Raw genomic sequence first — 24735 nt, 5'->3', positions numbered from 1 at the left:
ATATTTGTGTTGCTCTTTTAATCATTATTATTACTGCTTTTTTACAATACGTTGGGAGAATTTGAGTGGAAATGAGAAATATCTCTGAGATTATTTTTTTTTCTTACCTTTTTGTTCAGTAATGTTGGACCGGAAAATCAAAACATATTAAGTATTGCTGTTGAGCCTGCTCAAATCATCAAGGGGGACATTATGGTGAGTGTTTGTAAATATCAATTTTCTGTGAAGATTTAATTTTAAGGCTTAGGGTACCGTTACACTAAGCGATGCACCAGCGATCCCGACAACAATACGAAATGGTAAGGATCGCTGGTGCGTCGCTACATGGCCATCAAACAGGCAGACTTACCCAACGACGCAGCAACGATCCAGCGATCCGTATAACGATCTCGGCGGTCGTTGGGACCTTATCACATAGCAGCGATTCTGATGACTCCCGCCTGCGTCCATGATTTCTGAGTCACTAACGAGGTCGCTCGTCTGTGTCAAACACAGCGATGCATGCTGGCCAGCGGGACACCAGTGATCCAAAAATGGCCCAGGACATTCGAGCACATTCAGCGACATCGCAGCAGGGGCCTGGTCGCCACTATGTGTCACACGTAGCGAGATCGATGTCGCGTCACAAAATCGGTGACACTTCAGCGGTCTCGCTAGCGATCTCGCTATGTGAGACAGGGCCTTTACATGGAATTGTCCAAAGGCATGAACTGAACACACTTCAGTATCATCAATATAAAGTTGTGACATGTAAGTCACTTTAGTCTGACTCCGAAGCTATAAAGAGCTTAAGATAGCATATGATGAAAGACTGGAATTGAGTTAGGCTGTATATTTATTTGTGTTGGAAGTATAGTTGCTGATTCCTTCACATTTTGCAGTAAGGCCGAGTTCAAATGACCATATGAAAAATCGGGCAAACCACAGACCTGAAAGGCTCCAAACGCTTGTTCACATCACTGAGGAATGCATGAACTGCCATCTATGGCATGCACTCTCCTTGTCCAAAATGGTGCATGCTGTGATTTTGGAAGCTCTGCATGGAAAAAAATATTTACGTCATGCACAAGGACAAAAAGAAACAGTAGTCTGGACGAGCCCTAAGAGCAGTGTTTCTCAACTCCAGTCCTCAAGACCCACCAACAGGTCATGTTTTCAGGATTTCCTTAGTATTGCTCAGGTGATGGAATTAATGCTTGAGCAGGTGTTGAAATCACCTTTGCAATGCTAAGGATATCCTGAAAACTTGACCTGTTGGTGGGTCTTGAGGACTGGAGTTGAGAAACACTGCCTAAGAGAGAAATGGAGGCACAAAGTCACAGGGTAGGGGCGATGCTGCTAATAAGTATCAATCTGACTTCAATGCTGAAGTCACATCTGCACTGCCCAGTACTGCCATATAATGTCCTCCATATTGCAGCTTCTGCTAAGGATGTGTTGCAAAGAAAAGGGGGAGACAGGGCGCTTCCAATGCGTAGGTCTGTATGGAAAGTAGATGAGTGCACAGCAAGTGTTAGGCTCACCTGATAGGGTTGTGAGAGTCACAACACCTATAATCGCATAAAACAGCTGCAGCAGTCTGCACAAGGTCCAAGGACTTGGTACAAAGAGAAGGCTGGTAGTGCAATAAGAGACTGCGCTGCTGTGGTAAAATTCAAGGTATCTTTATTGCCAACGCGTTTCCTGAGCCAGTCCCAGCTCACTTCATCAGGGCACCAATGAATACCCTGATGAAGTGAGCTGGGACTGGCGAAGGATGTGTTGCAGAGAGTTGGAATGTTTCATGTCTTCGTGTACTGTGTGTGGGTACATCACAGCAGCTAACCTTCACCTACTAGCTCAGAGACAGCTGAAAAGTGTTGATTGAACCTGTTGAGAGGAAAGCTGGTAAAATGCAGGAATCGGATCATATATATGTGTAGTTATATGTATTACCAGAAACAGTGCTTTCCCTTGTGAAAACACAAGACAATTATTCTGAGATGTGATGGAAGCTTTTAGGAGAGATGCCAGGGTAGGGTGGATTTTGCACTGCGCTGCCGATTTACAGTGCAATCCAACAGTTAGGGTGTGTGCACACGCTGCGGATTCTGCTGCGGATCCACAGCGGATTTGGCCGCTGCGGATCCGCAGCAGTTTTTGCTGCGGTGTACAATACCATAATATCCTATGGATATCAAAAACCGCAGAGCAGACAGTGTGGATTTTTCTGCGTGGATTTGCTGCGGTTTCTAAACCGGCTCGTTTGGTGTTAAAAGCTGCAATTGTAAACGGTTTATACAGGTTATGATGGCTAAATATGTGAGGCTTGTCCAAAATACTTTATAAATGACAAAGTGAGTTGTGAAACGTCAAACATAGGATTCTGTTATCAGGAAAAGGCAAAAAAACAAATATCTTAAAACCTTTATCACAGCACATATTCTGGCTTTATCCAAATAATTTCAAAGATGTCCTCTGAAAGTATGGTAATTGTGATAAAGAGCGTCACTGAAATCAAGAGTCCCTAAAGCCTTTGGGTGTATGAAGCCTAATACAGTGGGCAAAAAAGTATTTAGTCAGCCACCAATTGTGCAAGTTCTCCCACTTAAAAAAGATGAGAGAGGCCTGTAATTGACATCATAGGTAGATCACAACTATGAGAGTCAAAATGAGAAAACAAATCCAGAAAATCACCTTGTCTGATTTGGCAAGATTTATTTTGCAAATTATGGTGGAAAATAAGTGTTTGTGTCATGGTCACGTGTCAGGACGCAGATGATACCGCAAGGCGGACCCATAACACACGTGACCCTGGATACACCGCCTCCAGTGGGGCGAATTTAAATAATAACACGTGCAGGTGGATACGCCGCCTCCACCTGGCGAATGTAGGTATTACACGTTATACATACAATAATCAAATAATAAAGGGAGAACCTGGGAAACTTTAATAATGGCGGGCCCTGCGATAGGGAATGGGGACATGGAGACCTCCTAAGCTCCCCTGAGCCAGTGTCCCTGCACTCCTGACATTCCCTAAACAGGCTCCACACCTGTCGCCGCACGCGTACCTTAACGCCCTTGCTCACCCTGACCCTAAATCTTCACTAGGGAATGGGTCGGTGCGGAGACTAATCCCACCACTGCACTAATAACACACATGAGGAAAGAGACAATACAGGGGAAACACCACTTAGCTTTGCTCTGTTGCGTGCGCTCCTAGCAACAGAGCCCTCCACCTGAGTGCATCTTCTCCTCCACCTGGATCCATCACCATAACAGGATCCTTCACCTTAGTGCAGCCTTGGAGCAGAGTCCGACACCAGTTGCAGCTGCTTAGTACCAGAGTCCCAAGGAAGTGTTCAACTTCTGCCACGAAGTCAAGCATGCTTGAGTCCAGCTCAGCGGCCAAGTCCCACATGGTGAGTGCCACTCTCCATAGTAGCCACTCCACCAGACCATGCAGACACTTCCCGCTGACTCCATCACTGCGACCCCACCACGCCATGCGAGCCCTTCGTCCAGACACCATAGCTGCAACACGTCCCCCCTGGCTAAGCTGCGCAGGACTCCTCACCAGCTCCATCCTTCCTCCAGGCTCTCCAACTCAAAGTGAAAGCAATCTCACAGGCAGTGATTGAACACCCTGAGCACACCTTTATAGGGTGTCACACCTGATCCATAATTAAGTGAACATTAACCTAAACCTAAGGTGCGATACCATTCCCCACCACCGGGCAACTTAGAATGAATGACACCACGTGATGATTCTAATGGCCACCGGGGGCAATCACGACACACTTTGGAACCAAAGGAAAAAAAGTTCACTTAATGCATTTAATACCGCCAGATCCAACACTGGATCATGACAGTACCCCCTCCTTAATGAGGGGCCTCAGGACCCTCAAGACCACCCCTCATCAGGAAAACACCTACAGCGGGGAAGCCCAGACCCTGAGTTCACCCCACCATTCCCTGACACTTCAGGTTTATGACAAACACAGCTGATTGGCAATATATGTTCCGTTTGGAGGCACCACTCATCTCCACAGCGCCGACCTGGGGAACGAGTTAATGTATGTGTAGGTTTGCTCAGAGCTGATCAGACTCCACAACACATTTCCACAAGATGTATTTTGGTGGAACCCATACATGCTCGTTCACACACAGGTCCGGACCTGAACGTTTATTGCACACATACATTTGTCATAACTTGGTGAACTCACTCTGGACTTGACAACAGAGGCGTCCCCCTGTGTCACCACACTCACACCCCCACTATTCACCAAGGGACACCACCCTCCAACCCTTTCACTATGAGGACTGCGCCTCCTAGGGTTGGCTAATGGCGAGGGTAGAGATTTGTCCCTACTCCCCCGCAGCACACCTGCTGCACACACCAGGAGGAGAAGGGGACGGGGAAATGGAGGAAATATACTCTCGCTGGTCGCCTCCACACGACCAGGAGGGCGGCTTCTTCGATGGTATGAAGATTTGGTGTAAAAACCCCGCGGACTCTCACACCAGTCAGTTCACCACAGGGGCGTACCCCTTCACCTCGGGGAATACCAGGCAGCTCCGTGGGGCACCATTCCTCCCACCTGCCTGGGTGCACCCGCCTGCATGAACCAGTCCTGCTCCCCAGCAGCGACTCTAGGGGGTTTTAGTACCATAGCCGCAGGAATATGGAGGAATATATATACTCGCTGGTCGCCTCCACACGACCAGGAGGGGCGGCATCGAAGATTTGGCATGAGCCCCGCGGACTATTCACCAATCCGCTCACTACAGGGACGTACCCCTTCACCTCGGGGAATACCAGGCAGCTCCGTGGGGCACCATTCCTCCCACCTGCCTGGGTGCGTCCCCTGTAAGAGCAAGTCCCACTCACCAGCAGCGACTACATACCTAGTCTGCTCACCACAGGGATGTACCCCTTCACCTCGGGGAATACCAGGCAGCTCCGTGGGGCACCATTCCTCCCACCTGCCTGGGTACCTCCCCGTGCGAGAGCAAGTCCCGCTCCCCAGCAGCGACTCTAGGGGCTTTTGCCAGACCGCAGCCGCCATTTTTGCTTCTCTGGTTATCTGAGCAGAGGCCCCAGACCCTGATAACTGCTGCTGCAGCGGCTTAAACACGCCTTGCCACTCCTCACTGCACCTCAGTGAGGCCCGGCAGCAATTACCACAGGTCTCCACATGGCCAAAGCTCACCAGAAAAAAAAAAACTGTATGGCCTGTGATAATGTCATGGTCACGTGTGTCAGGACGCAGATGATACCGCAAGGCGGACCCATAACACACGTGACCCTGGATACACCGCCTCCAGTGGGGCGAATTTAAATAATAACATGTGCAGGTGGATACGCCGCCTCCACCTGGCGAATTTAGGTATTACACGTTATACATACAATAATCAAATAATAAAGGGGGAACCTGGGAAACTTTAACAATGGTGGGCCCTGCGATAGGGAATGGGGACATGGAGACCTCCTAAGCTCCCCAGAGCCAGTGTCCCTGCACTCCTGACATTCCCTAAACAGGCTCCACACCTGTCGCCGCACGCGTACCTTAACGCCCTTGCTCACCCTGACCCTAAACCCTCACTAGGGAATGGGTCGGTGCGGAGACTAATCCCACCACTGCACTAATAACACACATGAGGAAAGAGACAATACAGGGGAAACACCACTTAGCTTTGCTCTGTTGCGTGCGCTCCTAGCAACAGAGCCCTCCACCTGAGTGCATCTTCTCCTCCACCTGGATCCATCACCATAACAGGATCCTTCACCTTAGTGCAGCCTTGGAGCAGAGTCCGACACCAGTTGCAGCTGCTTAGTACCAGAGTCCCAAGGAAGTGTTCAGCTTCTGCCACGAAGTCAAGCATGCTTGAGTCCAGCTCAGCGGCCAAGTCCCACATGGTGAGTGCCACTCTCCATAGTAGCCACTCCACCAGACCATGCAGACACTTCCCGCTGACTCCATCACTGCGACCCCACCACGCCATGCGAGCCCTTCGTCCAGACGCCATAGCTGCAACACGTCCCCCCTGGCTAAGCTGCGCAGGATTCCTCACCAGCTCCATCCTTCCTCCAGGCTCTCCAACTCAAAGTGAAAGCAATCTCACAATATCACAGGCAGTGATTGAACACCCTGAGCACACCTTTATAGGGTGTCACACCTGATCCATAATTAAGTGAACATTAACCTAAACCTAAGGTGCGATACCATTCCCCACCACCGGGCAACTTAGAATGAACGACACCACGTGATGATTCTAATGGCCACCGGGGGCAATCACGACACACTTTGGAACCAAAGGAAAAAAAGTTCACTTAATGCATTTAATACCGCCAGATCCAACACTGGATCATGACAGTTTGGTCATTAACAAAAGTTCATCTCAATATTTTTTTATACATCCTTTGTTAGCAATGATAAAGGACAATGTTTTCTGTAAGTCTTCAAAAGGTTGGCACACACTGTTGTATGTATGTTGGCCCATTCCTCCATGCAGGTCTCCTAGAGCAGTAATGTTTTGGGCCTGTCGCTGGGCAACACAGACTTTCAAATCCCTCCAAGGCTTTTCTATGGGGTTGAGATCTGGAGACTGGCTAGGACTCTCCAGGACCTTCATATACTTTTTATGAAGCCACTCCTTCGTTGTCCTGGCGGTGTGCTTGGGATCATTATCATGCTGAAAGACCCATCCACGTTTCCTCTTCAATGCCTTTGCTGATGGAAGGAGGTTTGCACTCAAAATCTCACAATACATGGCTCCATTCATTCTTTCATGTACATGGATCAGTCGTCCTAATCCCTTTGCAGAGAAACCGCCCCAAAGCATAATGTTGCCACCCCCATGCTTCACATTAGGTATGGTATTCTTTGGATGCAACTCAGCATTCTGTCTCCTCCAAACACGACGAGTTTTGTTTCTACCAAACAGTTCTACTTTGGTTTCATCAGACCATATGACATTCTCCCAACACTCTTCTGGATAATCCAAATGCTCTGCAGCAAATTTTAGATGGGCCCGGACATGTACTAGCTTAAGCAGGGGGTACATCTGACACTACAGGATCTGAGAACCTGGCGGCTTAGTGTGTTACTGATGGTAGCCTTTGTTACTGTGGTCCCAGCTGTATGCAGGTCATTCAATAGGTCCCCCGTGTGGTTCTGGGATTTTTGCTCATCGTTCTTGTGATCATTTTGACCCCAAGAGGTGAGATCTTGCGTAGAGCCCCAGATCGAGGGAGATTATCAGTGATCTTGTATGTCTTCCATTTTCTTATTATTGCTTCCACAGTTGATTTCCTCACACCAAGCTGCTTGCCTATTTCAGATTCAGTCTTCCCAGCCTGGTGCAGGGCTGCAATTTTGTTTCTGGTGTCCTTCGACAGCTCTTTGGCCTTCACCATAGGGGAGTTTGGGTGTGACTGTTTGAAGATGTGGACAGGTGTCTTTTATACTGATAACAAGTTCAAACAGGTGCCGTTACTACAGGCAATGAGTGGAGGACAGATGAGCCTCTTAAAGAAGAAGTCACAGGTCTGTGAGAGCAGAAATCTTGCATGTTTTTAGGTGACCAAATACCTATTTTCCACCATAATATGCAAAATAAATCTTGCCAAATCAGACAAGGTGATTTTCTGGATTTGTTTTGTCATTTTGACTCTCATAGTTGTGGTCTACCTATGATGTCTATTACAGGCCTCTCTCATCTTTTTAAGTGGGAGAACTTGCACCATTGGTGGCTGACTTAAATACTTTTTTCCTCACTGTACATAGGAAACTGCTTATCATACCCCATATAACAATAAATTATATCTCTCCATCGATGTTTCCAAGCGTAGTTGTTTATTGCCCAAAAAAAGGTGTTTTCAGTTTGGAAAAAGTAATTGTATTTGTTTTTCTGATGACTCATGCTGTTGGATACTTTAATTGAAATTTTCTTATGATGACACTCCTAAAATCCAGAGCAAACAAGTAGGATCTGATTAATCATAAATCTGTTTAATATGCACAGTATGTAAGAAAGAGGAATCATGGAATCAATTTAATTTTGCAGTTTGTTTCTTTTACTTTGACAGGTCAAATGTTACCACAAGAAATATCGTTCTGTAAATCGCGATGTCATTTTCAGACTGCAGTTTCATTCAGGTGCTGTTCATAGTCATCGACTAATTTTTGGAAAAGAAGAACTAGATCATGCAAATAAAGGTGACTTCATTTCCATGATTTACAGCTTTAGTTTTTGTCAAGAAGAGTAGTTGTGACTGAATGGTCATCTGACGGCTGTTACAGATGTATTCTACTACTCTGATAATGATGACCAATCCTTAGACTAGGCCTTTATTATAAGCTTGGTAGGAATCATACATATGGTGCCCCTACCAATCATCTGTTACCAGCTCCAGGAGTGAACATCACCGCTCCATCACAATAATTAGTTGACACTGCTGAGTTCGGTAGATCAGCTCTTATGTAATAGGTTTTCTGGTTAATACACAGCTCACGTCTGGCAGCTGCCAAGGCTGATACCAGCTGGATGATCTGGGTATGGGTTGTCAGACCCCTACCGAAATAGAAAACCCCTTTAGGAGTGTATGGGGGTGTGTTTCCATTTTATACTCTGATTATGTAGACAGAAAATTAGCAAATTGTTGGGGCTAGGCATTTAGACCGTGTACCTTGTATTCCAGAAAATTCACTTTCGTTTTGACATCTGAACTGAGCATGTATGCAAGTGATGGTTTTCGTTAGGAGACGGCAGGCTGTGATGAGATAGATAACTGAACGAATATTCATGAGCATGTTTAAGGCAATAACGATGAAATTCAAAAGTGTGAGCCATACTTCTATATGAGGACCCATGTCTTGTTGAGAAGATCATAATGCGTTAAAATCTAAATCTGAGTGCACAAAAATAGGGGGAAAAGGCATTTTGGTAATAGATGTTCTTTAATTTGTGCAAACATGATTCATCCATCTCCTAATAAAACCACATCAAGGAATCCTGTTTTATGTTTGATAATGTGAATTAAATTTTCAGGATGCATTTATTTGGATGCGTTATTTTATCAAATGTATTTCTTTTTATCGCTCATGTATAATAGATGACCGATTTCCGGAATTTGGAAAAATTGAACTAGTGTTTTCAGGAACTCCAGAAAAAATTGTTGGTAGGTATTATTCATTCCACTTGCATCAGAATTTGTCCTGCTTTTTTTTCTGCAATATTTTTGGCCTTCGGCCAAATACTCTGAAGGTCTTGAAGCATTTACATGTTTTGTTGTAGTTTTCATAGCAAGCAAAACAAATAGCCAAGGTAACAAGATGAAAAATCTTGTATTCATTATTCTTATTGTATCACACGAAGTTGAGGAACAGAATACATTGTATGTACGGATACATTTTATTATAAACAAATCAAACGATAAGTTGAATGTGCCAAGAAAGTTGTCATGAGTCTCTAATTGTTACATATTGTTTCCTGTCCTATTGTGTTGTTGGTGTTTGGTAAGTGTACAGTTTATTTTTGTATCTGCAGAACAAGTCAAGAACTTAAATCTACTTTGAGGCACTGATCTCCTTTTCATTAAAAAAAGCAAGATGTTTCAGTGTTCAAAAGAGGAACTACAGTGCTCAGCATAAATGAGTACACCCTCTTTGAAAAGTGAAATTTTAATTAATATCTTACTGAACACAAGAACAATTTCCAAAATTTTGACAAAACTGAGTTTCATAGAACATTTTTGGTAATGCATAACTTGAAAGTAAGGATAACCCCTTTCCGACATCGGGCGTAATAGTACGCAGATGTTGGACTCCCTCCCTTTGATGTGGGCTCCGGCCGTGAGCCCACATCTTTCCTGGGACATGTCAGCTGTTTTGAACAGCTATATGATCAAAAACCCGGCACTCAACTTAAAGATGCAAAAGGTGAACTTTATTGCAGTCAAAGATTGTAGTACATAAAGACAAGCGGTGGATGCCACGTCGCAGATGATACACGCTCCATCCAGCACCATAAGAGCACGAGTACTTGCCTGGGCATAACGGCTTTATCCAGCCTGAAATACTTATGCGGGTAGATACACAGATATTGGTGTACAAGGAGCGGTCCCCATACTATTACTCCAAATCAGTCTGTTACTGATGAAGGTCTATGAAACTGAAACATTTATGTACTACAATCTTGGACTGCATTAAAGTTCACCTTTTGCATCTTTAAGTTGAGTGCTGGGTTTTTGATCATATAACACTTTACAGTTTGGGAACCTACCTAGGCACCTGTCATAGTAGTGTTTTTTCTTGTTTGAACAGCTGACACGTGCCCACAATAGTGTGAACAGGTTAAGGTTTTTGTTTGAATGTATAGGAGTTGGTGACTCTAGGTTAAGCACCTGTTGACACTATGTTTATGCTTGGATGTTTTTAATCAAAGCAGGGCCACCACCTGTCCACAGAGATATAGATTTCAGTCTAAGGAGAGGATTTACATAGTTTCCCATTCAGATGAAGACTTTAGTCTAAGTGAGGATTGGCATTAGGTTAGGGTCCTGGAAAACGAGAAATGCCTTACCGTGGCTTCCAGGTACACATAAATTGGCCATTTTATGCGCTAAACTTTCTCAATTTTTCATACTTCTAATGCAGTAATGCAATTCATTTTTCATATTTCATATTTGCATGTTCTGGCGCTACAGTGTGCTTCCTTTTTTGTTTGAATGTATTGCAACATCTGTCTGTGTCCATTCTTCAAGAATGACCTCTTTTAGAGCCTGGATGGTGGATTGAGTGATGCTCAACTTGTGTCCCCAGAATTCCTTATAGGTGTGTGTTTAGGGTCAGACAGGAGACAAACTTGGTCACTGAATCACTTTCACCCTGTTCTTTAGAAATGCAACAAATGTGTATTTTGAATCATTGTCATGTTGGAAAATTTATCGTCTAAAAAGGGTACAGAGTTGTGGTAGCATCTTCTCTTTTGTAGAGCAATACATCTATGTATTCATGATGCCATCAATGAAATGTTGCTTCCTGACACCATGAGCACTTATGCAGCTCTAAATAAGGACACTGCTTTATGAAACAGAAGATGCTACCATTATGCCATGCCCTTTGTAGACATGCAATTTTTTCTAAATGCATGGTGCCCCTGCAGTGAGACATGATGGTGGCAATGTCCTTATCTGGGGCTGCATCAGTGCTTCTAGTGTCATGGAACTACATTTCATTGATGGTTTCAAGATTTCACAGATGTACTGCTCTATATTTAAAAAGAAGATGCTCCCATCTTTGCTGCCCTTGGTAGACCTTTCCAACATGCCAATGATCCAAAGCAAACAGCTTAGGCCACTGTTGCATTTCTGAGGAAGAACAGGGTGAAAGTGATCCAGTGGCCAAGTATTTCTTCTGATCTGAACACAATCGAACATGTATGGGGAATTCTGAAGAGACAAGTTGAGCATCACCCTCCATCTGAAAGAGGTTGTTCTTAAAAATAGAGAAAGATAGATGTTGCATTATATCACTAACTTGTTCATTCCATACTTAGCAGATTTTGTTCTGTCCTTAACCCCTTCCCGACATGCGCCATACCAGCCAATCACAGCAATATGTCAATAAAGTTAAGCAAAAATAAACAAAATCATGTGACATGCTGTCATCAGTGCTGTGTGACACAGCACCAATCACAGCCGTCATAAAGGGTGGGGTGATCACGAGGTCGCATCACCTGATTAAAGGGAATCTGTTACCTCCCTTTTCAGCTATGAGCTGCGGTCACTGCCTTTTGGGGCTTATCTACACCATTCTAGAATGCTGTAGATAAGCCCTCAATCTAACCTGAAAGTGAGGAAAAACAAGTTTTATTATACTTACCCGGGGACGGTCCGGTCCGATGGGCGTCGCAGGTCCTGTCCGGCGCTTCCCATCTTCATATGATGTCGTCATCTTCCTTGCTTCGTGTCGTGGCTCCTGTGCAGGCGTACTGGACTGCCATGTTGAGGGCAGAGCCAAGTACTGCAGTGCGCAGGCACCGGGAAAGGTCAGAGGGGCCCAGAGACACGAAGCAAGGAAGATGACGACATCGTATGAAGATGGGAGGCGCCGGGCCTGCGACGCCCATCGGACCGAAACGCCCTCGGGTGAGTATAATAAAACTTGTTTTTCTTTTTTTCCAGGTTAGTTTGGGGGTTTATCTACAGCATTCTAGAATAGTGTAGATAAGCCCCGAAAGGCAGTGGCTGCAGCTCATAGCTGAAAAAGGAGGTGACAGGTTCCCTTTAACCCCTTTGGCACTGATTGGCTGAAAAATAGTGTCTGATCAATCAGCGCCAAAGGGTCATCTAAAATAGCGATCAACCCCCTGGATGTATCGTTGTCTCAGATTTGACGTGCAGAGCGGTTTTCTAGCTTCTCTGTCACCTGAGTAAAGAATCCATTGGTGGCCAATGCGATCCTCCCTGCGATCTCCTGCTGCTGCTTCGGAGTGATCCTCCTGCAGATCGCCTGCTGTGCTGTGTGCCGTGTGACTCGTATGTGATCACAGCAGTAGCAAAAGGGATGTCCTTATCTTGACCTTATCTTGACCACCATACACCTTGACAACAGCTCCTTTGTCACTGTTTGTGGTTCCACAACACAAGTCCCAAAGCCAGATTGTGTCTTGGATTACAATCCTTACAATCGGTACATGGGGTGTAGATCTCTCAGATCAGGTCCTACAACCATACTGTGCCATGTGAAAAGCCAAAGTGTGGTACAAAAATTGGCAGTGCACATTGTACAGTTGGCATTGTACAATGCTTTTGTGCTGGTCCGATCTGCAGGGAGTACTGGGACCTTCCTTCAGTTTCAGGAGGAAGTCATCAAGGCCCCAATGTTTGGCACTCAGGGAGGTGAGGGTCCCAGAACTTATGAAACTAATAGTGCCCATATTGTCCCAGGTCATTATTTCCCAGGAGAGGTTCCCCAAACAGCGAGGAAAGGACGAGAGTGCTCCAAGAGGGGAATCCAAAAGGGCACAACTTACCATTGTGAAGCCTGCCCTGAGAAACCTGGCCTTTGCATTAAGAATTGATTCAAATTGTACCACTCGTCCACAAATTAATAAAATTTGTTTTTACCCTGACACAACACACTTTTATATTCTGATGTACCCCACACATCTTACACATAACACTACATTATAAATTCATACACCAGTAAAACCAAAAGCATTATAATCATTATTATAAAACTATGCTTCTAGATAAATTCCTCTAGGGGTTTAGTTTCCAAAATGGGGTCACATGTGGGAGATTTCCACAGTTAAGGCACATCAGGGGCTCTGCAAATGCAACATAATGCCCACAGACCATTCCATCAATGTCTGCAATCCACAACGTCACTTCTTTCATTCCGAGCCCTGCCGTGCGCCTAAACAGTGATTTTCCCCGACATATGGGGTATCGGCGTACTCAGGAGAATTTGCAAATCAACTTTAGCAGTCCATTTTCTCCTTTTACTTTTGTGAAAATAAAAAAAATCGTTGCTAAAAAGATAATTTTTTGGGAAAAAAATTAGATTTTTTTATTTTCACATCTCTACGTTATAAACTTTTGTGAAGCACCTGGAGGTTCAAAGTGCTCACCACATAGCTACATATGTTCCTTGAAGAGTCTAGTTTCCAAAATGGGGTTACTTTTCAGGGTTTTCCAATGTTTGGGCACATCAGGGGCTCTCCAAATGCGACATCACGTCTGCTCTTAATTCCAGACAATATTGCGTTCAAAAAGTCAAAAGGTGCTCCTTCCGAGCCTTGACGTGCGCCTAAACAGTGGTTTTCCTCCACATATGGGCTATCGGCGTACTCAGGAGAAATTGCGCAACATCTTTGCGGTCCATTTTCGTTTTTTACCCTTGTGAAAATAAAAAAAATCATTGCTGAAAGATAATTTTTGTGACTAAATAGTTACATGTTCATTTTTTCCTTCCACGTTGCTTCAGCTCCTGTGAAGCACCTGAAGTGTTAATAAACTTCTTGAATGTGGTTTTTTGAGTACCATGAGGGGTGCAGTTTCTAGAATTTTGTCACTTTTGGGTAGTTTCTGTCATATAGACCCCTCAAAGTGACTTCAATTGTGAGGTGGTCCCAGAAAAATAAGTTTTGTAAATTTTGTTGAAAAAATGAGAAATCGCTGGCCAACTTTTAACCCTTATAACTTCCTAACCAAAAAAAAATCTTGTTTACAAATTTGTGCTGATGTAAAGTAGATATGTGGGAAATGTTTATTTATTAACTATTTTATGTGACATATCTCGCTGATTTAAGGGCATAAAAATTCAAAGTTCAAAAATTGCTACATTTTCAAAATTTTTGCCAAATTTCCAATTTTTTTTTTTTTTACAAATCAACTCAAGTCATAGCAAAGAAACGTTACCACTATTGTGAAGTACAATCTCGGAATCACTGGGATCTATTGAAGCCTTCCAGAGTTATGGCCTTATAAAGTGACAGTGGTCATAATTGAAAAAAGATAGCCTGGTCAGGAAGGTGAAAACAGACTTCGGGGTAAAGGAGTTAAAAAATCATGGATGTCATACAAAATGCTAGATGTAAAAGTTTTACATATACCAAAACAGAATGTTTCTAGAAGTGGTACCAGTACCATGTACAGAGATATAACATAACACGACAGATTTCAAATAGCACAAAGAACCCCATCTACGTAATAATTGAAGTCAACTAACAAGTGTCATAACTGGTACTAAATCGTTTATTAAAAAATGCATGAGGTAAGTACTTACACAAAAGATGGTATGTTAGTGAAAAGAGGGGGAGGGGTCTGGCACATGCATCCTGGTCCAGCTGCCCCATCGCACGTTTCACCCAGAGGCTTCATCAGGGAACCTTTTCACTGACATATCGTCTTTTGTGTAAGTACTTACTTTATGCATTTTTTCACTAAACTATTTAGTACCAGTCATAACACTTGTTAATTGGCTTGAATTATTACGTAGATGGGGTTCTTTGTCCTATTTGGAATCTGTTGTGTTACTTTACATCTCTTACTTTGTACATGTTACTGGTGCCACTTCTAGAAACATTCTGTTTTGGTATATTTATGTCTTTTGTACTTAAATCTTTTTTAAGTATATTTAATAAATTATTAGTTTTTATGAGACCTTTGTGTGCACTTGTTTTCATTAGTTGGTTGGTAGATTAGTTTCGGAGTGTGTCTCTCTAATATTTTCTTCTTGTTTGCTCAGTCTTTTGTGTTGATAATCAAAATGCTAGATGTAGTAGATTTTGATGTTGGGTGTATTCATTTTTGCATCAAATAATTTAATTTAAACTGAAGATTTTGTAATGAAAAGATATTATTACGGTTACTTTTATGATGGGAGTTAAAAAAAATGGAGATTAATTTTGTATTCATTAAGACACTGATTAAAATCTTACTTTTCAAACAGGGTGTACTCATTTATGCTGAAACAGAAAAATGTGTCAATTAACTCACCTTTGTATCCACTTTTCCAAATGAAATATAAGCTTGGTTTCAAATTTCAAGAGTACCATAAAAAGGGAAAGAAAAAACATATCCAAAAAAGTCTTTAATCCATTCCCTTTAGAATATGATCTTAAAACTTAAAGATAAATAATAATGTACCGTATATACTCGAATATAAGCCGAGATTTTCAGCCCATTTTTTGGGGGCTGAAAGTCTCCCTCTTGGCTTATATTCGAGTCATATACCTGGGAGGTCGGCGAGGCAGGGGGAGCGGGGGTGTCACAGATCATACTTACCCCCCTGGTGCGGTCTCCGCAGCCCCCGCTTCTCCATGGTCTCCGTTCCTTCCTTCAGCGGTCACATGGTACCGCTCATTAAACTCATGAATATGCACATATTTATGATTTTAATGAACGGTACCACGTGACCGCTGAAGGCAGGAAGGGAGACTGTGAGAGAACGGGACTGCAGAGACCGAGCTAGGACGGGGTAAGTATAGGCTATATTCACCTGTCCCCGGTCCATCGGTGCTTGCTGCTGTCTGATGTGTACTCTTCTCAGTTGTCAGTGACATTCAGACAGCAGAGGGCGTGGTGACATGGTTAGTGTGCACCGTGCCCTCTGCTGCCTGAACGAAACTAACAGATGACGTGGCAGACAGCGGCGGCCGGCGAGCAGCGATGGACGCAGGACAGGTGAATGTCTCAGGTGCCGGGTCCTGAGGCAGCAGCAACACCGGCACCTGGCACTCAGCGATGGAGAGGTGAGTATGTCATGTCATTTTTTTATTTTTATTTGCAGCGGCAGCATATGGGGCCATAATGTATGGAGCATCTTATGGGGGCAGCATATGGGGGCATGATATATGGAGCAGCATGTGGGGGCATGATATGTGGAGCAGCATATGGAGAATCTTATGGGGCAGCATATGGGGGCATAATTTATGGAGCAACATATGGGGGCATAATCTATGGAGCAGCATATGGGGGTATAATATATGGAGCATCTTATGGCTGCAGCATATGGGGGCATGATATATGGAGCAGCATATGGGGGCATGATATATGGAGCAGCATATGGGGGCATGATATGTGGAGCAGCATATGGGGGCATGATATATGGAGCAGCATATGGGGGCATGATATGTGGAGCAGCATATGGGGACAACATGTGGGGGCATGATATATGGAGCATCTTATGGGGGCATAATATATGGAACAGCATAAGGGGGCATAATCAATGGAGCAGCATAGCATATGGGGGCATAATCTATGGAGCATCTTATGGGGGCATAATATATGGAGCAGCATATGGGGGCATAATATATGGAGCAGCATATGGGGGCATATTCTATGGAGCAGCATATGGGGGCATAATCCATAGAGCAGCATATGGGGGCATAATCTATGGAGCATCTTATGGGGGCAGGATATGGGGGCATAATCTATGGAGCATCTTGTGGGGCAGCATAATCTATGCAGCATCTTATGGGGCCATAACCTTTATGGAGCAGCATATGGCGCATATTATTCTAGGGAACATCTTATGGGGCCATTATTAACCTTTGTGCAGCATTATATGGGGTGTATTTTGTATGGAGCATCTTATGGGGCCCATCATGAACTGTATAGAGCATTATATGGGGCTCCTGATTCAATATCGCTATTCAAAAACATTTATCCTACTCATGTCTCAATTAATTTTACTTTTATTGGTATCCATTTTTATTTTTGAAATTTACCAGTAGCTGCTGCATTTTTTTTTGGGCAAAATTAGGGGGGTCAGCTTATACTCGAGTTTATACGGTATTACTTGTCCGAGGCTATGGCAATTTATATGTCTCCAAAGCTTAATCTACTTAAATGACATTTTTTTAGTACATTTTGATTTTCCTAACATGAAACATAGTCTGCAGTGACCATGGTGCAACTGTTAAAATGAAAGAGGCTGTGTCATTGAGACTTGCTTTAGTATATCGATGTCAAGGAGGCTATTCCGCTGGTCATGACTAGCCCCATGTATTAGTCGGAACATATTGGTACACGTAACCAGTCAGTATATTAAATTCAAACAAAAAAGGAAGCACACTCTAGGTTAAGCACCTCTTCACACTGTGCTTATGCTTGGATGTGACGGTCAGTTTTTGAAATTTGTATTCATTTACCTTCTGACTGAGCACTCCACCTGTTAGCCGCAGGCGTTTTTAATCAAAGCAGGGGCGCTTCCCCTCCACAGAGATATAGACTTCAGTCTAAACAGTGGATTTTTCATAGGTTCCCATTCAAATGGAGCTTTCAGTCTTAGTGAGGATTGGCATAGATAGGGTCCTGGAAAACAAGAAATGCCTTACCGTGGCTTCCAGGTACACATAACTTGGCCATTTTATGTACTAAACTTTCTCAATTTTTCATACTTCTAATACAGCAATGCAATTCATTTTTCATTTTTTGTGTTTGCATGTTATGGCACTACAGTGTGCTTCCTTTTTTGTTTGAATGAATGTGCATGAGTTGGTGACTCTAGGTTAAGCACCTGTTCACACTATGCCTATGCTTGGATGTGACGGTCAGTTTTTGAAATTTGCAGTCAGTATATTAAGGTGGGCATCCATTCATCTGAATGGTCACCATGGAGTTCTGAATTTCCTTTGCATTGTACTTTACTTCTCACACACAAAGTAAACCTTTTTTACAGGCTCTGACAACCTTCAGAACAATCAAGGAATAACCATTGACTACAATACTTGTGATCCTTTGATACGCTGGGATTCCTATGAAAATACAAGTCTGAATGGAGAAGGTTAGTATGAAAACCTGTACTACTGAATAATAGAGTAACCTGGAAATGTTCCTTAGACTTACTAATCATAACATTCATTACTGTTATATACAGACTTGTATGGATGTGTTTTGTTGGTCATCTTGGTTGTCTACTCTTTCTTTGAAGAAGTGAGCATCATGAATGTAGGTGAAACATGTACATTCCTTGCCCCTATAGGAGTTTTAACCTGTCACAATACCAGTGGGAGATATGGGTTTCATACTTTGTTTTTCTTGTGCATAGTAGTGAAACCATATTTGAAGTATTACAGCTAGTTTTTCGAGGGGAAGATGCATTTAGCTGCTCATTGCCCTGCAGCGGCCATTGTAGGTGTAACTAAGTATTTTGTCTCATCCAAATCAAAGGCAGTTTATGAGAGAGAAAGCTACTATGTGCTTTCCACATTAACTCATAAAGGGGGTCTCAAGTATGAGGACTCTTCTCTTCTGCCCATATGCCATTAAGGCATGTTCACATATTGCGTTTTTTTCTGGACATTGTGTAAAAAGCAGCATGTTACAGTCCTAGCAAAGGTGAATGAGATTTCTAAAAGCTAATGCACATGTTACCGATACTTATTTTTCTTGCTGCAATTTCATATCTGCAGCATGTCAATACTTTCAGCATTTTTCACCCACTCTAAAGGTATGTTTCCACGTTCAGTATTTGCTGCGGCTGTACGCAGCATCCAGATGTTACAGTATAGTGGATGGGATTTTATGAAATCCCATATCCACTATGCGTACAAAGACACAGGTGGCAAACCTGTGTATGTGAACATGCGGCTCGTCTGTCTGGACCGCAGCCTGTCTATTTATCTTACAGAGATACTCCACTGTTCACTGGTTCAATGAACACATGCAGAATCACCCGCGTACAAAAGGGGGCAGCGCTTTGGGTGGGTGTTTGCTGCGTCCAAAGCGCTCAGAATACGCCACGTGGAAACATACCCCAATGAATCGTAAAAAAAAAAACACATAAAAAAAATTATCAAAAGTGCAAGCAAAAACGAGTGTTTTTTTTTTATACAAATGCAGAAATGTGTGCAGCAAATACTTAATGTGTGCACATACCTTTAGAGATACGGTAAGCTTTATTAAAAGGAGTCTGTCAGGATGATTTTATTACTGGAGCGAAGTCCTTGTACAACATAACACGGTGAACAAGAATACCTTTATTAACCCAGTGTACCAGTGCGTTAACCTGTACGTGCACTGTGAGTACATCAGCACACCCTGCATGCACTTACTGACTAATTTGCGTGTGCCTTCAAAGTGTTACTCTAGCACATTCTAACAGGTATCATTTTAATTGATGCACTATGACCTATACAGCAATACTGTATCATTCTGAAAGATTACCTTTAACCTCTTCCTGTACATGTTTGCCTCAAGTCGGGAGTGGATGTATGGATCAGAGGCAGAGCAGCAAATGGAATCGTACTCTGCCCATTGCTGTTAGTTCCTTAATCTCTTCCCGCGGCATTTAAAGGGAACCTCTCATGTAAAAAAACGCTATTATCTTGCAGTTATGCGGTTAATCTGCAGGTTAATAGAGGTCTGAATGTTCTGAAGTAAATTAACTTTATTTCTCCTGGGAGCTTCTGACTCCGTCATCTGGGTAGGCTGGTGTGGCTTCACCGCTCAGTACATAGAGAGCAGCAGCTGTAACCATGCCCCCAGCACTGACCGACAGCCGGCTGTAATTCCCCGTGATTGAAAGTTTGAGCATGCCATGGAATAAAATTCATTTCCTCCCGGCAGCGGGGCTCTCGGTGCAGGCGCCAGGCAGGTTCAGAACGCTATTAACCTGCAGATTATCTCCATAGCTGCAGGTTAATAGCATTTTTGAACATGACAGGCTCTCTGCTCCCTTTAAAGTGTTTGAGCAGATGCAATTGTGACAGTCCAATGTGTTGCCTTGGTAGTTGGGGGGTTTCCTGAATATTGCCATGTCTGCAATGATTATGCTTCGTTGAAACCCAGCCTGCGACTAGGCCTAATAGGAAACCGTAATTTTTACTATATACTGCAATACAATTGTATTGCAGTATATAAATGATTCAGTGTTATATATATATATATATATTCAATCATCCACCCTATTCTTTAATTAAAAGTAAAGATATAGAGAAAATCAGCATATTTGGTATCTCCTCATCCATAAGTCTTATCTATCAATATATAAAATTAACCAAATGAGTAAAAACTCTGAAGAGAAAAAAATTGAAACACCAGAATTGTGTTTTTTCCTCACTTCAACTCCTCAAAAAAATGCAATAACAAGTGATCAAAATGTATTTTCACCACTAAAATAATATTAAAACCGGACAGGTTTGGTTTTTCTTGTAGCTGTATTGAAGTAGACAATACAAATACCAAATTATTTTTACCATATGTTGAACGCTGTTAAAATAAGATGTAAACTACATGGGAAACGTCAGTTACGTTTTCTTTTTTCTGCAATTTCACCACGCTTGGATTTTAGTTCTCATTTTGTACATTGTGTGGCATTGTGTACATTGTGTGTTTCTCATTGTACATTGTGTAGTAAAAGGTATGGTGTCAATCAAAACTGCAACATGTCCCACAAAAAACAAGACCTGTCAGCAGAAAAAAAAAGTTATGGCTTTTAGAAAATGAGTAAAAAAAATAAATAAAAATCATCCACTCTTTAAAGGGGTTGTCCACTGCTCAGGTAACACTTTCTGAATTCTTATGTTTCCCCCCAGTATAATAAAAACACACAGGCCACAATCATACGTTCAGTATTTGGTCAGTATTTTACAGTATTTGTAAGGAAAAATCAGGAGTGTATGAAAAATGCAGAATCAGTACGCTTTTCTGTTGTACTTTTCCTCTGTTCCACTCCTGATTTTGACTTACGAATACTGACCAAACATTGAAGGTGGGAATGTGACCTTATACTCGCCTCAGGTGCCATTCCACATGTGTTGGCACTGGCCCTCTCAGGGATTGTGGGACATTATGTCATGCCATCCTTGCAGCCAATCAGTGCTGGCTTCACTCTCTACTTCTTCAGACAAATCATGACATCCGTAGGAAGTGAGAGAGCAACGACAGGGAATTACATCCTTACCAGAGGATAATGAAGCCAGTGCTGATTGGCGCATTGACATTGTTATTCCCGGGAGAGCCAGTGCTGACATGGATTTGCATCAGAGGTGAGTATAAGTGTTATTATTTTACTGTAGGAAAACACAGGAATTCCGAAAGGGTTGTCTGAGTAGTGGAGCTGCTTCCCCTCTTCTTAATACCGTGAACCCCAGAGTAAAGTCAGCCGTGGACCCCATGGCAGTTGTAAGAACTGTCTTTAGGTTAAACCCATTACACACCCTTTGGTTATGTACAGCAGTATTCTTTTCCTCCTTTGCTCTTGTATTGTGTCTCACTTTGCCGAGAGGTTTCTTGTTACCTATGCACTACCTCTATAATTTATCCTATGTTTGTTTATATGCTTCATGTAAGAATGATCAGAATGTGATGGATGGTTGACTCTATCTTAATTGCATGTATAAACATGAGACCAAGGAGATTACAACTTTGAATAACAAGATTCCAATCCACATTTGGCACCAGTCGTTAGGAGCTGCCAAAGCAGAGGTTGAATAAAGAAAAGTATAGGGATAAATCCTGTCTAAATTGTGTTGTGAAAGAGCTTATTGAATACATTGACTTTTTAGACAGGTTTTTTTGTCAGCAGTGTAAAGCAAAAAGATTTGCCGAGTATGCAGAATAAAATTAACTTATGAATATAATAAACTAGCTATTGAACCTGTTTTCTGCCCGGGTGGCGAGCATTTCTATTGGTACATTTACACAGTGTCTTCAATAAAATGGCGCTGGAGATCGCGGTATGGACATAGCTATCGCAGGATGTGCATGCGTTGACTCCGGCACCATTTTATTTAAGGCCTCTTTCACACTTCAGTTTTTTACAATCAGTCACAATCCGCCAGGTTTTGAAAAAAACGGATCCTCAATTTTCTTTTGAGGATCCGTTTTTTTTCCCCATTGACTTCCATTACTGGCGGATTGTGACGGATTGCCGTCCGTTGCATCCGTTTTTTTTGCGGATCCGCCAAAAGTTGCTGTCCGTCACCATCCTCAAAGATTTCAAAACTGAGCTTGCAAGGTTTTTTTTCTGGGTGCCGGACAAAAAAACTCTGTCTCTCTCTCTCTCCCTCTCTCCCTCTCTCTCTCTCTCGTCGTTGTACTCCAATTCTTAAATAATGTGGTGCCAGAGTCAACGCATACACATCCTGCAATATCCAGCAGCAATTTGTATACGCTCGTACACAGTGGCTTTAATAAAATGGCGCCGTAGTGCAGTATGCGCTAACTCCGTCGCCACACAGATCAGGCGTCGCCCAACCTGGCTACAAACAGAAAGATGCATCCATTGTTGAATATAAGATGGCGACTTGTAATTAAAGCAGGATGTCCCAACTGGACAACCCCTTTTATTAAACACAACCACCTTGACTATCACCTAAAGGTCCAGCTGTCCCCACCTCCCCGACATTCAATATTATTCTCACACTTACTGAAGTTGATGTGAGAGAGCTAAGTCTCTTGGTCAGACTAATAGAAAATAGTATTATTTTATAAACTCTGATAGCTATACTCTCCTGCTTGAATTATATGGGATTGGGTTGTTCAGACCCCTTTTGGTTTATGGCATTAGTACTGGAATCAGTTAAAAGAATCTACTCTTGATTACTAGAGTCAGTGTGACTGAATTCACAGGAACCTGGTCCATCAATCATGTCCGTGAAGTATTGCTACTGAATGAGAGCCATAAGAACCGCCACTTGCTTGACTGCACCTGCAGCTCTTCTTTTGATTAGACAATCTGGCATGACATCATTGTTGCAATGTGATGGCAAACCAGGTTAGCAATTCCAAATAATAACCGTGGATGTCTGATGGACTTGGTCCCTCAAACTGTATTGCACCTCCTCTACTGATAATCTTTGTAAGAGAGATACTCTTACTGTCTGATTTAAAAGAAAGGTCGTTACAGTTGTTTAAAGGGGGTTTTACACATAGCGCTATCGCTAGCAATATCGCTAAAACGTCACCGGTTTTGTGACGTTATAGCGATATTGCTAGCGATATCGCTATGTGTGATACTTACCTCCGACCGGCTCCCCCGCTGTCCATCGCTGATCGCGCGAGATTGGGCGGCTCCATTTCTCGTCGTCAGCTTCCTGCTGGGCTTCCTGCTGTGTGAGACGAGCGACGCGTGGAGGCGGGCGGGAGGACGTCTGGATCGCTGTGTGTGAAAGGTGAGTATCGTGCGCTGCGTCGCTGCTGCATCGCTGTGAGATCTTTCTGTATGAAAGCTCACTAGCGATAATTTAGCGATGCACCTGCGATCCTGACCGGGTCGGATCGCCGGTCAGATCGCTGGTGCATCGCTAAATGTAAAAGGGCCTTAAGCCCTTCACGACCAATGATGCCACATAGGCGTCTTGAAAACTGTTGCAAATCTGATCAATGACGCCTATGTGGCGTCATGACTTTGAAGCCCCCCCATCTTCTGATCGCCCCCTCTCCCACCCCCCGGTACTCACCGAGTGCCGTTATGGCTCCCGGTGTCCTGCGGTCCTGGACCATGGGCGCCGCCATATTGGAAAATGGCGGGCGCATGCGCAGTGCGCCCGCCGGCTGCAATTTCCATTCATTCATTTTGATCACTGTGATAAACTCTCACAGTGATCAAAATAGAATGAAAAGTAAATAAACCCCCCGTTTATCACCCCCATAGGCAGGATCAACTAATAAAATAAAGAAATTATTTTTATTTTTCCATTAGGGTTAGGGTTTGAAAGAGGGTTAGGGTTGGAAAGAGGGTTAGGGTTAGGGTTGGAATTAGGGTTAGGGTTGGAATTAGGGTTAGGGTTGGAATTAGGGTTAGGATTGGAATTAGGGTTAGAATTAGGGTTAGGGTTGGAATTAGTGTTAGGCTTGTGGTTAGGGTTATGGTTAGGGTTGGGATTAGGGTTAGGGATGTGTTGGGGTTAGGGCTGTGGTTAGGGGTGTGTTGGGGTTAGGGTTGAAGTTAGAATTGTGGGGTTTCCACTGTTTAGGCACATCAGGGGCCTCCAAGCGCGACATGGTGCGACCATTGATTCCAGCCAATTTTGCATTCAAAAAGTTAAACGGTGCTCCCTCCCTTCCAAGCCCCGACGTGTGCCCAAACAGTGGTTTACCCCAACATCTGGGGTATCAGCGTACTCAGGAAAAATTGCACAACAACTTTGGGGGTCTAATTTCTCCTGGTACCCTTGGGAAAATAAAAAATTGGTGGCTAAAAAAATATTTTTGTGGAAATTTTTTTTTTTTTTAATTTTCACGTCTCTGCGTTATAAACTTCTGTGAAGCACTTGGGGGTTCAATGTGCT

The 24735-nt window shown here is 43.2% G+C and overlaps 1 protein-coding gene across 2 annotated transcripts in view; it reads left to right on the top strand.

The window, feature by feature from the left end:
- The window catches only part of TNS3 (tensin 3), a 557580-nt gene that overhangs the window by 336987 nt on the left and 195858 nt on the right, over positions 1-24735 (top strand). For both annotated transcript variants that reach the window (XM_073549862.1, XM_073549863.1), the window contains exons 14-17: positions 120-195; positions 8075-8204; positions 9101-9166; positions 18180-18284. In XM_073549862.1, coding sequence (XP_073405963.1) covers positions 120-195; positions 8075-8204; positions 9101-9166; positions 18180-18284 — 377 coding nt within the window. The remainder of the gene's footprint in view (positions 1-119; positions 196-8074; positions 8205-9100; positions 9167-18179; positions 18285-24735) is intronic.

Source organism: Dendrobates tinctorius, unplaced genomic scaffold (assembly GCF_039654945.1).
Source record: "Dendrobates tinctorius isolate UK_male_01 unplaced genomic scaffold, ASM3965494v1 ptg000162l, whole genome shotgun sequence".
NCBI lineage: Eukaryota > Metazoa > Chordata > Amphibia > Anura > Dendrobatidae > Dendrobates > Dendrobates tinctorius.
This window is presented reverse-complemented; position numbering and strand designations above follow the sequence as displayed.